At 41.3% G+C, this 16,890-nt stretch overlaps 1 protein-coding gene across 2 annotated transcripts; it reads left to right on the top strand.

Moving 5' to 3' along the window:
* Positions 1-9,520: 9,520 nt before the first annotated feature.
* On the top strand, positions 9,521-15,848 carry LOC120903652 (arylsulfatase B-like). Of its 2 annotated transcripts, none has more exons than XM_040313207.1 (5): positions 9,521-10,196; positions 10,372-10,761; positions 12,416-12,668; positions 12,833-12,990; positions 14,557-15,848. In XM_040313207.1, exons 1-5 carry the CDS (start codon positions 10,080-10,082, stop codon positions 15,418-15,420), a joined length of 1,782 nt encoding a protein of 593 aa, XP_040169141.1. In that variant the 5' UTR covers positions 9,521-10,079; the 3' UTR covers positions 15,421-15,848. The 2 variants fall into 2 exon arrangements, with proteins under 2 accessions (XP_040169141.1, XP_040169142.1); XM_040313208.1 differs by lacking the exon at positions 14,557-15,848 and adding an exon at positions 13,144-14,288 and having other exon boundaries at positions 9,525-10,196.
* Positions 15,849-16,890: the final 1,042 nt, after the last annotated feature.

Genomic DNA, 16,890 nt, shown 5'->3' with positions numbered 1-16,890 from the left:
CCAACTCAACGCAGCTACTGACAGGAATGGTTTCGACGTTCGACTCGACGGCACGCGCGCGAGACCGTTTCGTACGCCACCATGCGCCTCCTTCGCATCGTACACACGCAACACGCGGTTGCCGTCCGTCCAGTTGCGCTGGAAACCGATGAACCAAATGGGCAAAAGAACTGATCTTCACGGTGTGGGGAGGGTCGGGGTTCGGGTGTAAACAAGCGATCTTGCCACAGCCCCGAACGCCGAACACACGAACCCTTCAACCGAACCAGCGCGGAGCAATGGGCGGATGTTGAACAGACGGTTGCCTCGTTCGTGCACAGGCGCCGATGGCCGGCCGAAGCTCAACACGTGCTTTTGGCACGAACAGCGGCACCCGAATGATGGTGGCAATGTAGCAGCTAGCACCAGCTACGAATTTTGCGATTGGAATAACTTTGAATCTGTAAGGGAAATTGCAAACCCGAAACAGATTAACGGACACACGGACCCAGAAGTGAGTCATAAAGTGGTGTTTTTGAAGCCTCAATAAAAATGATAAGTGCTGTACCATTGTCCCTCTTCGCTGCTCTATACGTCACAGCCAGCAACCGCCATTGGTAGACGTCACCCGAAGGTGGCTGGTAGTGGCGCTTTTCTTCCCCGATTTCGACCATATAGCCATCATCACACGCGCTCGCGCGCACTATTGTTTGCAACGGTTATGCTGGTTAACCGCAGGCCGGTTTCGGCTGCACCGGACAATGTGGAGCGCTGGCTGACGTGATGATTATTGCAAGCGAGAAGTGAGTAGCATTTGCACACCCTGCCTACCCCCACCAGGGCACGGTAAAACGGTTTTGTGGCAACCGCAACACCCGACCGGGTTAATTCAGCCGCCGGGCTGATAAACCGTGCAGGAGAAAGAAAGAGAGAAAGATCCAAACAAATACAACAACATAAATGCCAACACCAACTTTGCACGTGCATTGATTGTTACGGCACCAGCCAGTAAGTGGTTTCATGCGGTTCAGATTAAAAGCGAAGGGAACAACGAAACAATTGTACTTTCAACCCATTCGTTCCTCATTTTATGACAATGATTATTGATGTTGAGAGAGTTGTTTTACACAATTTCATATTTAATTTAGCAATGCTTGTTGATAGCGATAGCTTTGTCTACCATTTTATTCAGCGGAGTATAAATATACATATACTGCTCTACAATATCAAACTTTTTTTTGTCAAAAATGTAAGAACATGAAGCCTTTAAATGTGTTTTTAGCATCAGAAAATCTTAAGTACTTGAAAAATGTGTGCTAATATCCTAAATGTCATACTGAATTCTTCCTAATCTCAAATAGCCTTCATATATTAAGCCTGGTCTATTGTGTTCCTTTCCGTTTCACAGAAATACAATTTTTCAAACATACTATACCAAGTCCATGCTTTTCCATGTTCCAAGAGAGGTGTTTACATCAAAAGAGCAGTTATATTACAGCAGTCTCTCATGTAAAAGAAAAGAAATGATGTTCTAATTTCAAAGTACATGTGGCTCCCTTCCTGCTCAAAAGTTTCAAATTTCAAAGATTTCAGGACATCGTTTTTACAATTTATCGTTTTTACATTGTAAAAGACTACTTCCCTATGAAATGAGTAACAACAAACTACTTCTTTTTCTTCTTCTTCTTCTGCTTCTTTTGCTTCTTCTGCTTCTTCTTCTTCTTCTGCTTCTTCTGCTTCTTCTTCTTCTTCTTCTTCTTCTTCTTCTATTTGACGTAGCGTCCTACACGGATATGCCAGCCTGTACAGGCTAAAGAGACTTAATTCATTACCACGTAGCCGGATAGTCAATCCTTGCATGGTCCCTACTGGGCTTGAACCCATGACGGGCATGTTATTGAGTCGTTCGAGTTGACGACTATACCACGAGACCGCCCCTACAATCATATCTACTACAACCATCATATTTATAATGAGTCATTTATTTACAATAATTCAGAGCTTCCAGGTGTCATCTTGTTAAAAGTTTTGTCGTAATACTATTATTAATAAAACAAAATTTTAGCATAGATCACAGTCATAACATAAGAAAATACAGTAATTTGTAATTATTTTTTAGGGAGATTGCGTTATTGGTTATACATTAAAATTGATAGAAAGCTTGCAAAAAAATATTTTTCTTGATTCTCAAATAATGTGCAAACTTACGTTGTTTACAGCTGTTCTAGGAATATTTTTGAAATTGTATTTGACGTTTGAATAATTCCCACATATTGTAGAATGGATCTGTTGCCTAAAATACTTTTTTACCGAGAACTGGTGAGACACATCCCAACAAGATAGGAAAATGTCAATCAATTGTAGGATTAACCTAAACATAATTGCCAATCAATCTCGTGAGATTTGTTCCAAAATATGTGAGGAATAATCACTAGCTCATCTAAACAATTCAATAAATAAAAAAACACTAAAGAAACTATTTTGAAACAAATAAAATTTGAGAAAGTTAAAATAAATAGTAATAACGTATATAGGAGATACATTAGAACCATTAGAAGTAAAGATGCTACTTTTTGTAGATTTACTTTCTCTCGCTTGGAAATGCATACAGCTTTTCAGAGCCAAATGAAATTTGTCCAGATATATTAGGATAGTACTTTACCTACATTGGGATTTTTAATTATTTATATCAGGCAAATCGTAGAGCAAACTATGAAAACATGGACTGCACTCATGATAAGAGAAGATGAAACTCTAAATTATGGTGTAAATAAAAATAAACTGCAATCTTGGCAGACATGTACCATTAAAGTATAAGTAAATCGTCGTTATTTCTAAACATGGTGAATTGCAATCACCACGCAACCAATGCTCTTTTACGTGCGATCATTCCTTAGCAGAATTTTCTCTATCTGTATGATCACATTACAAGCTCAACGACCATCGTAACGCAAAAGCAAACCAAATAATTAATCCCATCCGTACTGATGATAGCAAATTGCATCATAACCGCCCGTTTTCTACGCTGCTATCGAAAAGCAAATTTACGCTCCAAGCTGTTGGAAACCCGGTTGCATCGCTCTCGGTGACATTGTGTGCAATTAGTTTTATTATCAGCTTTTGCCTTAGAAGTGAATGAGATTTAATTAATCTGTCAGCACAGGCTCTTTCGTGGAGCTTTCGTTCCCTTTTCGTCCGTTCTTCATCATGTGTATGATGCTCTACTTCTTTCCTCGTAAGGATACACCTAACTTTTCATACCCCTTAAGAGCTCTTTCTCTCTTGCTTAAGCTATCTTCTCTCTATAAGCTCACGATAGACATCACTTACTTCTTCGTATCGTATATCTTCTAGCTTGGAGGGTGCAAAAATCCCCCCCAACGGCGTTTAAAGTGAACGAGCATCGTGGTGAGCATTACGTTTGCAGCATCCTTAGCCAATGATTGGAAACGAACACCGCGAATGATTGTGCAGAAATACTGTGGCACGTGTTAACTGGGTGGCATTTCACGTGTCACGGGCGTTAATATGATCTATCGTACCTAACGCCGCCATTATCCAGTTCAACAGGTTCATTTAAAAGACTATGACGAAGGGTGCTCCTTTATGCCGGTAACAATTGTGTCATGTGAGCATGTATTGTTAAAACAGTAGAAAGTCTGAGGAATTGTCTGAGGAAGTATAAGAAGTTTTGAGAAGTAGAAGTTAACTTTATACTCTTTACAGAAAAGTACTTTAAAAATGATGCATCAAGCATTACATTTATCCAACGTGTACTCTGATCCAACGGTGCACAGATGCCACATATAGCAGAAACAAACGAATCCTCTCCAACACATTCAAAGCCAATAGTTTGCCTTTTAATTTACTGTTGAGCAAATTTGCCGTAATGATTTCTACAAACTCCCACGCTTGTTCAAAGCTAATGCCGTCTCACAACACTGTATTTTGAAACACCCAAACAAAAACAACACCCCAACGGTCCGGCAAACTAAATGTGGGACAACTCTGACCAACCTTCAACTCGCATGCCGTGATACTACGCCCAACAACGACGACGGCGACGGCGACGAGGAGTGTTAAGGACTGATTCAACGCTGACATTTCCCCCACCGCAACCGTACACGAGCACTACACCACTGTGCTTGGTCGGGGCTGGTTGGTCTGTGCAAAATAGCTCAGTGTTTTGAGCGGTGGACTCGACACGTGGTGGAGGAGCCGCACTGTTGCAATATTCAGCAGCCATCCGAGTGGAAGATGACCGATAAAGACCAGCAACCAGTATAATCCAGATTTGGTCATTGTTAGAATAATCTAATCAAAATTGTATAAAAATAGCAGTAAACTAAACTAAACAAATAGTAAATGCAAAACCTAAATCAATCAATTGTTTCAATAAGTAATTAATATAGAAGAAAAATGTTTAACCATAAGATAAAGATAAACATGTTGAAAACAAACAAACAACAAAAACTAAATTGCTGGAGCTGATAAAGAAAACAAAATAAACCAAAACAATGATAAACCAACACAATAAAATTACGGAAAGGAACTGAAATTCTAATAAAAAAAGACTGAGGAACAGTAAGAAATAAATGGATTATATATAATTCATTAACAACTTTAACAAAAATGGATTCAATAAGAGATTAAGACAAAAAACAAAAAAGAATTAGTAAATAAAAAAACGAAATAAAATAAACACAAAAATAAATGAATAACATAATAACACAAACGAAAGATAAACAAAAGGATAATTCAAATGAGATTATGAAACAATATCATAAAAAAAAACTAAAGAACGATTAGCTAAAGACGATCAAAAGAAAAGAAAACAATTCAAATCATAAAACCCAACATTCTAATAACACTATGCAACCCATTCCGGCACAATAGCACACAAAGTCCACAATCCCACAGCCAGGCGTGAGTGAGTGTACTTAAATCCTAATTGATATTGTTGTGTCGAAGCGTATGTTTAGCAAGTTGTAACCATTAAACATGAATGAAGGAGGCCGTTCTAATTCCCGGACCGTGCGCAAATAAGCTGCTCAAACAAAGCCACCGGGCAGGGCACCAGTGTCCATCGCCACCCAGCCAGCACCCCGCGTGAAGGTCAAACACCATGGAGTCGGCGGAGTAAGCGGAGCCTATATCTAAGTTAAAACGAGACCATGAGACCAGCCAACCAACTACCTTCAATTAAAGCCTGTCGAAGCGTAATGTGCGATTATTTGTGTGCAAACTTAACACCCGCAGCAGCTGCTCCCTTGCAGCTCCTTGCTAAGGGGAGTCTCGGGACTCGGACTGCCTCCAAGGGTTTGAGTTACGCTCCAGACTCTTTCGTGATGTTTGGTTGTCGACATTGAGCCGTTTACAAGTTTGAGCGTTTGCAGGGGGAGGAGTGTGCCCGAACAGCTCCAGGGATTTTGCTGCAGAATCTGGACCAAGCCTTTGGCTTCAGGACACAGTCGTGCAGTTGTGGCAGTTCGTGCAGCAAGTTGAATAGTTCTAGAACCTACCGGAACGCTCAAACCGGAACAGACAACCGGATCGCCACTCAAAAAGCCCTACAGAGCGGCCACCGGCCATCCGTTTCCGCCACATTCAGCCACGTGTGCTTGGAATTGTTTTTATGATATCATACACACAGACACACACACAGGCCGACATTTTAATGGACATCCAGCCGGATTCCTCCAAAAGTGCAATCATCTGTGACGCGTATGATAATGAAGCTTTTTACTGCTTTTGTAATACTACCACTACTACTGTGCCCGATCTACTTTCCCCCCTTCTATGTGTGTGAAGGTTCGGTCGAAAACCAAAATCATCCCCATTTGCATACCTTCAGGGGGTTTTAGCGTGTTTTTTTTGCCGTTGCTATTACTCACTCCCTTTACCCCGTCCCGAAGTCTTGGCGGTTGGCGGCCTTGATCGAGACTGGGCCGGCCACTCCACATTTTTATCCAACCAGCCCCCCAGCGTCCTCCCATTACCGCACATTCCCTTCGATATGGCGGTTTGATTACGACCAAGCACGACCTCTAACACGGCGGCGCTCGTGCCGCAAATATTACATTCAAATTCATTCTAGCTCTAGCAAATGGAATGGCTTCTTCCTTTCCTGCGAGCCACCACGCCTCGCGGTAGGCTGGTGCGTTACGAATGTCTCTGTGTGTTTGCCGTTTCCGTTAAATTGTTCCGCTCTTCTGTCCCCAGTTATTCCAGCTTCCAGCATCCCTTTTTTGTCTGCAAAAATCTGCACTAGAGTGTTTGGAGTTGATGCTTTCGCTGTCGATATTTTTTTTTTTCGCTCTGCCAGCTACCATTGTTCCTCATTTTCAAGTCCAACAGTTCAGCTTGGTGGTGCGAAATTTACACGGCAACCCCCTTGCTGGAAAGGACTCGGGGTGACTAAAGAGTGACAATAATTCGCCACCGACCACTTGGGCACGTTCGGTTTATGGATTTCGTTTCGAAGTGAAATTTTTGCCCCCTTGCCCGACCCCTCCCCGCTGTCTCTGATTGCTCTTTTTTTTTGATAATGGTGGTCATATAGGGAGCTAGGATGTACCCCGTACGTGTCCTTTAATCGATCCTATCATTAGTGCGGAGGACTGAGGGGAGGGAAGATTGGGGCGAACAAAACCATGCACGCACGCACGTTCGTACCGAGTGGGTTTGCATGTGAGTAAAATTGTACAACACACACACGCGTGATACGGTATTGATTAGAATTGGAGCTTGTGATGAAGGTTCTGGGAGGTGCTCCATTTTTTGTCGTTTATTTTTAAGAGGTGATATCAATAATTCGCTCCAAGCTCATTTATTACATCAACAGTGACTGCTCGTCTACACGCATTCTAATGCTGAGCAAATAAAAAGCAGACAAACACACGTTTCCATGTGCACATTGCTGCTGGCTGGTGTCAATCAGTTCTTTGTTGGGTGAGAGAGTTTTTGAAGTGCCTCACAAATAAGGGAGCAATAAAAAGCAATACATGATCGAATTAAATCAATAAAATTGAAACCTTCCACCAAACAATGCACGAACAAGACGAATTTGTCATTAAAAACAACGTATTGTTAAAAAAGTTAGGTTTTGTAATGAAAGTTCAAGAAAATTCTATCAAGCGATATCTTGGAAAGTCAAAACAACAAACGAATTTACATATCAGCAGTACTCAACTCAAGAAATAAAACGATAGCAGGGAGCAATAGAGAAATAAATATGTCTTGAATTTAAACATGTGTTAGACACATAAAGGCAAAGTAGAGATCGTTAAAAATGTACAATCGTTATACGGAAAAGCCTTTCTATCCCTCGATTTAAGGACAGACTGATCCTGAAGATACAATAGGGAAAATTGCCGACATTGCAAGAAAAAGTCCCATTTGCACAGTTCGTCCCTGTTTACTTGAGATGGACGAGCCAATACGGGTCATATAAAGCTATTCACTCTGTGCCGAGATAGTTATTGACACAACTGGCACAACATTTTGAACTTGATTGTATGTATGAAGCACAAAATTCTTTCAATTTCATTCTTTATGCATTATTATGAAAATTGATTGTTTTGTCTCTGCCTTATTCTAATAATTTCTCTTGAACACTCTATTTATTTAAGAGTCGCGTGTTATCAGCATGTTATCTTTTGCTTAAGAAGAACTTACATATTATTAGCCAAAACAAACATAATTGAATTTATAAATATAATTTATTATAAAACGTCTGTTGCTGAAGGGATCTTCTTCTTCTTCTTTGGCTCAACAACCGATGTCGGTCAAGGCCTGCCTGTACCCACTTGTGGGCTTGGCTTTCAGTGACTAATTGATTCCCCCCCCATAGCAGGATAGTCAATCCTACGTATGGCGGCACGGTCTGTGCCTGAAGCTGAAGGGATCACTGAAATGAAATGTCCACCATAAAAAGGTCTATCGGTGTCGAATTGTATGATGCCAGTGAAGAAGTGTCATGGCCTCCCTATTGAATAGTTAAGCAAGATTTGTAACTTGGATATAGTTCAAATTCAAGGACTCATTGCAAAAAGCTGTAATTTTAGTGAATGATAACTACACAAAACAGCACTTTACATACGAAAAAGGTAGATTTCCGTAGGGTCTCGTCGAGAGTCGAGAGAAGACTTTAAAATATTTACTGTTAATAAGTCATGTGAAAGACTGAAGACACGAGTAACTCATCGCAATTTAATGCCTTTACTCAAGTTGAAGAGGCGATAAAATTGAAATTGAAAATATGTGTTTCTTGTTATTTTTACAGTGCTTGCCGTCATAGTCAATCCGTTCTAGCTAACTTGTTGCCGTAAAGTCTGACTTTGTGGTCGTAAGCCCTTAATTGGACATATTCCATTTTATTCTGGCCTTGTACAGAATGAAATTAATATCGTCAAGTTTGAATGTGACGGGCAAATGAGAGGCTCTTCAGTGAGAGGTAGCTTTATAGAGCCAACACAACGACGCACATTCAACACATCCCGATTACGCCGGATTCAAACATTCCAGTGACAGATTTATTCTACACAAGGTTAACACTATGCGCAATTTAGGATTTATGACGCTATAATACCGATAACTAGTATACTATAACGGATTGTATATGAAAACCCTGCATTACAAATCAAATATGAAGTGTAAGACATTAAACCATATTAGTCAGCTTCTTGTATACACACGATTTCAAGTTCAATAAAACACTTTTAATCGATTCATATAGTTATTTAAATTATCGGAGAAAAACTACAAACTTTGTCGAAAGACTTGAAGTAGAAAGAAAATAAAAATTATTCATTGATACAGAACTTGGTATACAACAAAATAACAAAAAAATATATCAAGATGGTATTTTGATAGCCGGTCTCATGGTACAGTCGTCAACTCGTACGACTTAACAACATGCTCGTCATGGGTTCAAGCTCCAACTAGACCGTGCCGCCATACGCAGGACTGAAAAACTCGTATTCTGCTATGCGGGGTGATACAAAAAAGTCACTATAAGCCAACCCCACAAGTGGTACAGGCAGGCTTTGACCGACAACGGTTGTTGAGCCAAAAGAAGAAGAAGAAGGTCTTCTGATCTTATTTTATAGAAAAACTCATCTCTAAAACAGTTAGAAACTGAATTAGATATCCTTTTAAGAAAAGAAACCGAGCAACTGTCCAATCCCAATCACCTCGAAGATAGACTGATTCGTGTAATAAAAGCTCCATCTTCAAACGCACCACCACATCAAGTGCAGCCAACGATCCCCCTCTCCACATTGCCTGTGTGCCCTCCAAATTACATCTAAATGGTTCGTAAAGATCCCAAAACGAGGCCACCGCGCATAGGATCAACGCAGTGCCACCATTTAGATAACGCGTGCACTATCAGCAGGGGTACGGAATGTGCAAACCTTCCCAAAACCCCACCACCCGAAAAGAACCTTCGGGCCGCTTCTTCGTGACGATATAGTGTCAGTGAAGCTGTTGAACTTGAGGCACCCCATAAAACCGGTCACACCGTGCCTGATTCCGTGCAATGTTCTCGTGCCACTCGGAGCTAGAACTCCTGCCCCCACCAAACCTGCCAGACAGCAAGCCCTCCCTTGCTTTGTGTTAGTCACTAGCAAATTCGCCCACCCTTTCCAACCACGGGAAAGCAACAAACGTCGTGGCAGGTGTACTAAAAAAACTTAATAAAAGTGTACGGCGCACGCCACGCCAGATATCAGTCTGTCGCGAGCCTGCACAGAAGGAGCAGCAGCAACGCTAAACGTGTGGTGAAGCAGTGAGCGCCAAAGAGCTAACACGCCGTGATCAACAACACAATAGACGAAACGACACCAAAGTGTGCAAACGATCGCGAAGTGTAAATTTGCGCCACCGACTCTCTGTCAGTTTAGTGAACAACGGTGTACGAGCATAACAGGGGGTGAAAGCAAACAAAACAAAAGAGTGTCTGCAAATGGGATGTTTGACTTGTGCAATGGAGTCAGTGTAAAAACCGCGACAAACCACCACAATTATTGATATTATACAATTCCAATTGATGAAACTGATCGTACCCGTGCTGTCGGACACGTGTGTGTGAACTGTGCATGATGAAACGCGCCGTGCCGTATCTAGTGACCCTGTGGCTGTTGTGGTTGGGAGTTGGTGCTAGTACTGCCCACCAAGAGCGACCCAACATTGTAATCATTGTTGCTGATGATTTGGTAAGGATCTGTAGAAGGGGTGACCCGATGTTGGAGGAGTTTGTCCCGAGTGTGTCTGGTGTGTTTGCTCGAAACCGAATCGGTCGGTTTTATGTAATGACAGGTGTCTCTCGATCATTCCAAGCGATGCAATCTATCCAATCTACGTGTGTTCTCGTCGTTCTTTCTGCCCTAGGGTTGGAATGATGTCAGCTTCCACGGATCGAACCAAATCCCGACGCCCAACATCGATGCGCTCGCGTACGACGGTATCATACTGAACCGTCACTACGTGCCGCCGCTCTGCACCCCATCGCGGGCCTCCCTAATGACCGGCAAGCATCCGATGAACATCGGCATGCAGGATCACGTCATCATCTCGGACGAACCGTGGGGTCTGGGGCTGGACCAGAAGCTAATGCCCCAGTACTTCCGCGAGGCCGGTTACCGCACGCACCTGGTCGGCAAGTGGCATCTTGGGTTTTTCCGGCGCGCGTACACACCGACCTACCGGGGCTTCGACTCGCACTTTGGCTATCTCGGCCCGTACATCGACTATTGGGACCACAGCTTGCAGATGAACGAGGTAAGGAATGATTTGATTGCCACGCTGGAGTTGGAGTTTCCTTCCCACACAAAGAACGTGACGGGTGATTGCTTCGGGCACAGCTAAATCACTTCTTTATGTCACCATTGCGCTGTAATTCATCCATCTCAAAAGCAGCGATTAAAATTGCTTTTTTTACCAGCTTAACGCAGGCTTACACAAAGAACCGAAACTCATGTGTAACATAATATCCCGCTGCCGGATTTTAGTTGAAGGACGCAGCAGTTGCATTTCCGTTGACAGGTTTAAATTTATATTTAGCGCAACGCACTTCATGGTCGGCTTGTTTTTATTTTTATGCACACGGCACCTTATCTCCAACGAACTTAATTAGTAATGCGTACTTTGACTTCTGCACTGCAATGGAATATGCACTTTGAGCAACCCCGAACAATGATGGTTTGCAATGAAGGTTGGATTTATCTGCAGCAGTTCGATGGAGGTGGCTAAGCTCGGTTAAACCGTTGCATTTTTTTCCACTATCTACTGCTCCCTCTGTGGCTTTAGCCTCAATTATGTATTCAGTACACCGATAGTCAAATTTGTTTCATTGGCAATTTGACAAAGAAGTAGCAAACACATTACCTGTTTTCATACTCAGATTAAAATTTTTACAATAATATTCAACGCTTGCAAAATGTTTTTCAACAGCTTTCATATATCTCTGATAACGGTGCTGTTCAAAAACACCTCGCAAGCGTTGAATAATGATGTAAAGATTGAAAAGAAAAAAATGAAAAGAATTGTGGTTTAGAAACCTTTGGAATGCTTTCTCTCTTCTCCGATCTTCATATTATTTTGACGTATTGCTTATTCATATTGTTATTATTAATTACTTTTTATTTCAATATTATTTTCATTATTAGTATTATTATTATTATTATTATTAATTTTATTTTATATTATCATTAAAATTATTACCATATTATTACTATTTTTATTTCTATTATTATTAGTATTATTATTATTATTATTATTATTCCTTTTTTCATTCATCAATATATTAATCAAAGTTTTTATTAACATTTTATTCCTATGAAATTAAAACAACAACAACAATAAATGTCAATCCCTAATAAACAAATGAAAATATAAATACAAACAAAAAATAATAAGAAAACTAAAACAAACAATAATAATCATAATCTTTTCAAGAAGAAGGAGACAAAAAGGAAAGAGAAGCTAGTAAGAACCAAATCAATACTAACTTAAATAAAAGAAGTTTAATGTTCAGCACTATGGGTCACAATCAACTAGGTCACATCAATCCATCAAAGATGTAAATAAATTTGACCACTTTTAGCACATTGTTGAATGTGGTCGACGTCGTTATACACAATTCAACCATTAAATTACAAAATCTACTGAAAGTCTAGCAAGAAAATAGATTTTTTTGTATCTATTTCCATTTAAAAGAAATTTTCTACACTTAATATTTAATGTGCAAATATCTATTCCTGAAAATTGGAAACGAAATCAAACATACTTCGCATGACACATTTTCGTATTCCAAAATAAACTTCAATCTTCTTCGTCGAAGAAGCCATCTCTTGGACGTTTGCAATTTTGCTCATCCCACCACAAAGCGTTTCCCTTCCCGAATCTGATTGCTAAAAATTGCATCACTTCCCAGACATCTGCCCGCGGTTTGGACATGCGACGCAACACCGCCGTCAACTACGACGCGAACGGAACGTATGCGACCGATCTGTTCAACGACGAAGCCGTCCGTCTAATCGATTCCCACAACAGAAGCAAACCCCTGTTCCTGGTGCTCACGCATCTTGCCCCGCACACCGGCAACGAGGACGATCCGCTGCAGGCGCCAGCAGATGAGATTGCCAAATTCGACTACATTCAGGATCCGAAGCGTCGCACGCTGGCAGGTTAGTTTGTTTCCACCGCAACCGCACCCGGGCGGCGGCTGTCACGGTCAGGGTCATACGGTGCGGGGCGGCAACTACTGTGCAGACAGGTTTTTAACCCGTTTCGCTCGTGTTTTTCCACCCGTTTTACCGTTTCTGTGGTACTTTTGCTTTCTACCCAACAGCCATGGTATCGCGGATTGACACGGGCGTTGGGCGGATCTATCGAAGCTTGGAGAGGCGCCGCATGCTCAACAACACCATCATACTGTTTTACGCCGATAATGGTGCACCGACATTGGGAATTCATGCCAATTCTGGCTCCAACTATCCACTGCGTGGGGTAAGTGGTGTGCTTTGCTTTTAATTGCATCGTAGGGAGCTTAATGTTAATTTTATAACCGATAAGATATATTAACAAACAATTAATAACACATAACTTCAAACGTGCTAACTTAATAACCTACTAATAACCAAACCGTATCATTAAATTTAGCAAAAAGAATCCCCCTGGGAAGGAGCCGTACGCGGTGCCGCACTGATTTGGAGCCGTCTTCTTCCGCGGAAGGGCGTCGTGTCGAATCAATGGCTACACGTGAGCGATTGGTTGCCGACACTCGGCCATGTAGCGGGCCTTAGAATCCCACCCAACAATAGTCCCATCGATGGCCAAAATCAATGGTCAACACTAACCTCCTCGTCTAGCGGTGGCCGTACGGTTGTGATGAATAACGCTCACAATGAGTTTACCTACAGCAGCTACATTAAGCGCGGCTGGAAGTATGTCAACGGAACGTCGTTTAAAGGTGCTTACGATCGGTGGTTAGGGCAACTGAAGGACGGTGAGCAGATATCGCACGAAGACTATTACAAACGGCTGACCGCTTCGCAGAGCATTGGTTCCTCGATGCAGCTCACCAGGGACGACGTTAAACGGCTTCGTTCCAAAGCGACGGTAGAATGTTCAAGCGCCCAAGGAACTGTTTGTGAGCCGCTCAAGCGTCCCTGCCTGTTTAACATAGTTGAAGATCCCTGCGAGCGTAACAATCAAGCCAATGCTTATCCATACATTTTACGGGAGCTTGAAACTGATGTTAACGGCTATAGGAAGCGCAGCGTTCCATCGCGCCAGCAACCGTCGGACATTAGGGCCGATCCGGCGCGACACAATGGCACCTGGACGTGGTGGCTGGAGGGAGTGGGCACACAATCGCCGACCCATAATTTGCAGCAGCTTTTCAGCACCTTTCAGAGCTTTATGGAATATTTTATGGCACTGTTTGCTAAGGTTGAAGCTAAACTGCTAGCTAAGGTACATGGTGGTAAGATCTAAAGGAGCAAAGAATAGCAAATGTGCTGCGAAAAATGATTGGATAAGGGGGAAATTAAATGAGTAATGCAAATGGAAAAAGACTTGAAAGTAGCATGACGGTATCATAAAAAGGAAAGAAATGGGTATTATTCGCATTTAAACAAACAAAAAAGAAAACAACTATTTCAATAAAAATAACTGCAAACTGTTAGGAAATATGACACAAAAAATTAATTTAAAAAAAACTTAATCTTTGTGATACTAAAATAATACTAAATAAATAAATAAACAGCACATTTCTAACAATTTGCCTTGTGATTAATCATTAATAATGTTTTTGTGAAACATATCAATGTTACGAAATAAATAACTCTACTAACGATGCAAATAAATGCTTGATTTTTATATTTTTAACATAAATTATAAGATCCCGATCAACATTAATAAAAAAACCCTCAAAACTCTAACTATGCACCAATGAGCTAGACTTCAACAAGAATGTTAAGAATTGTTGTATCTATAACATCCAAATGATCCTTCTGTAATAATTCTCAATAGATACAAAAGAGCTAATGCCACGACCCTCTCTTATCGCAGCAAAAGTATTCACCCTGGGAAGGAGCAGTCCGTGGTGCGGCACTCATATGGAGCCCTCTGCTACCCCGGAAGCGTGTAGTGTCCGAGCAGTGGATTCACGTTAGCGATTGGTTGCCCACACTTGGTCATGCGGCTGGCATCCAGTCTATCCCAGCTGGCAGTCCGATCGATGGCCAGAACCAATGGGTAACGTTACAATCGGCTTCAGTCGATGGTCGCACGGTGGTGATGCATAATGTCGATCGCCGATATGGCTACCGCAGCTACATGAAACAGGGCTGGAAGTATATCAATGGAACTACTGCGCGAGGGATTTATGATGGATGGTTAGGGCAGCTCTCCGACCAAGAAGATCAAATCCCGGAAGAAGACTACTTTGCTCAACTATTAAATGATTCGTTTATTGGTAGCTCGATGCTACTTTCCGAAGAGCAAGTACGAGAAATTCGTCAAAATGCTACACTCCAATGTGCGGAAGATGTTCAAGCGATTCCGTGTGAACCGCTTGTAAAACCCTGTCTCTTCAATGTTGTCGAAGATCCTTGCGAACGAGTAAATCTGGCAGACGAATATCCGGAGTTGTTAAAAGATCTACAGTCCGACGTGGAGCGCTTCAAACGGGACGCTCTTGCACCTCGCAATCAACCATCAGACAGTAGATCGGACCCAGCCCTACACAACAACACCTGGACCTGGTGGCAGGATGAAATGGACGAGCAGCAGCACATGGCACCGTACATCCTGTACCTTGCCGCGGCAATTGAAATACTACTCATTCTTATCGTTTTATGGTGCGGCCACAGGTACTGCACGAGGTCGAGAACCAAAACGGAACCCAAAGACGCTAAGCTGGCAAACAAGTAGATAATGCTCCCGCAAATATGGTTCGCACGGTGTGCCCGAACCGGACTGGGTTTCGTTTGCCTTTTTAAATTGGTTAGCAGATAACATGGTGTTGACAGACATGTTCTGCGCTAGGCAACATCATCTTAAAATCATGCCCAGCTTGTTGATTAAATTAGTTTTATCAATTTTATCTTTGCATATTCACGCGCAAACTGTGATAAGAAGAGGGGTTGAAGGGTATAGTCAGTTTGCTCAGCATATGCACATATAAACGTGCATTTTGTACCTTTTTATCTTGCGTTTCAGATGAGGGTTTGAGGGATGTTCTGTTATAGCTGATGTAAAATGTGATAATTGCGTATGAAAGGAGCCTTAAAGCTGGAGATACAATAAAGAGTTAAATAGTTCTCTTCTCCAATAAAGAATCCAATAAAGAGTTAAAAGAACGTTTTAGTCTTGTAGCATTTTTTTTATAAAACAAAGCTAATTTTTTTAACATTCAATTAAATCTCTTTCTTCATACTAAAGCAATATTCAAGAAATACTCAAGGCTAACGGCAAGATGGACGTGAATGCCCCTACATTGTAGATACATGATAAGAGATTGAGAGACCTCGCTAATTAATTACATCGGGGGCACAATCAATTTATTTGAATCTCAATAAATTGATGACAATATCTTGGCAGTCCCGCTATCAACCCATCGGATCAAATGCTTTATAAAAAATTATTGAATGAATATTAAATAATACAGCACATGAAATTCTTGCTAAGTTAACCTTTAGCAAAGGCGTATCAATACCATTGCAGTGTTACCTCCATCAAGAACTTTGGTTCAAAATAAATCCATAGCTTCTATCAACGCACTAACATTAAACACATACACTTAGAAGATGGGCTCGAGGCCTTATGGGGTCCGATGGGATATTAATAAATACATCTTCGCACATTTAATCTGCTAAACGTATTCAAAACCATCAATATGAAAGGTCACTCGAAATTGGAGCAATAACTCTCAATAAATATGAGTAGGTTATTACAGAACAAATGTATTTAGACACTAATGCAAACATAATAATCAAGCTAGAATCATTCCACAAGTCTCATTAGTCTCTTGGTACCGTTCTAAATACTTTCTGTTCGAGTTGGAATTGCTGCAACACAAACGAATGACGACGCAAAGCTTAGCGTTGTTTGGTCTTACCCATAAAAAAATACAGATTTGAATCGACTGATCCTTTGTCAAAAACGATAAATTCACTCTACACAATCCAGAGCATAGCTTAGTAATCTTACTAAGTACTACATCTTGGTAAATAGCTATCAAAAGCATTATGATATCTGTCTATTAGATTTTATAGTCTTATCCGTAAACAAAAGCTCATTTGCCATAAAGACCCCATTGAATTTCGTTATTATTTTGTATCCTTCGATGTTACGAAAAACAGCTTCTAGCTTGGCTGGAAACCTGTGATTCCTTAAAATGTG

Source organism: Anopheles arabiensis, chromosome 3, assembly GCF_016920715.1.
Source record: "Anopheles arabiensis isolate DONGOLA chromosome 3, AaraD3, whole genome shotgun sequence".
Classification (NCBI taxonomy): Eukaryota; Metazoa; Arthropoda; class Insecta; order Diptera; family Culicidae; genus Anopheles; species Anopheles arabiensis.
The sequence above is the reverse complement of the archived record's forward strand: the minus strand, read 5'-3'. Positions and strand labels throughout refer to the sequence as shown.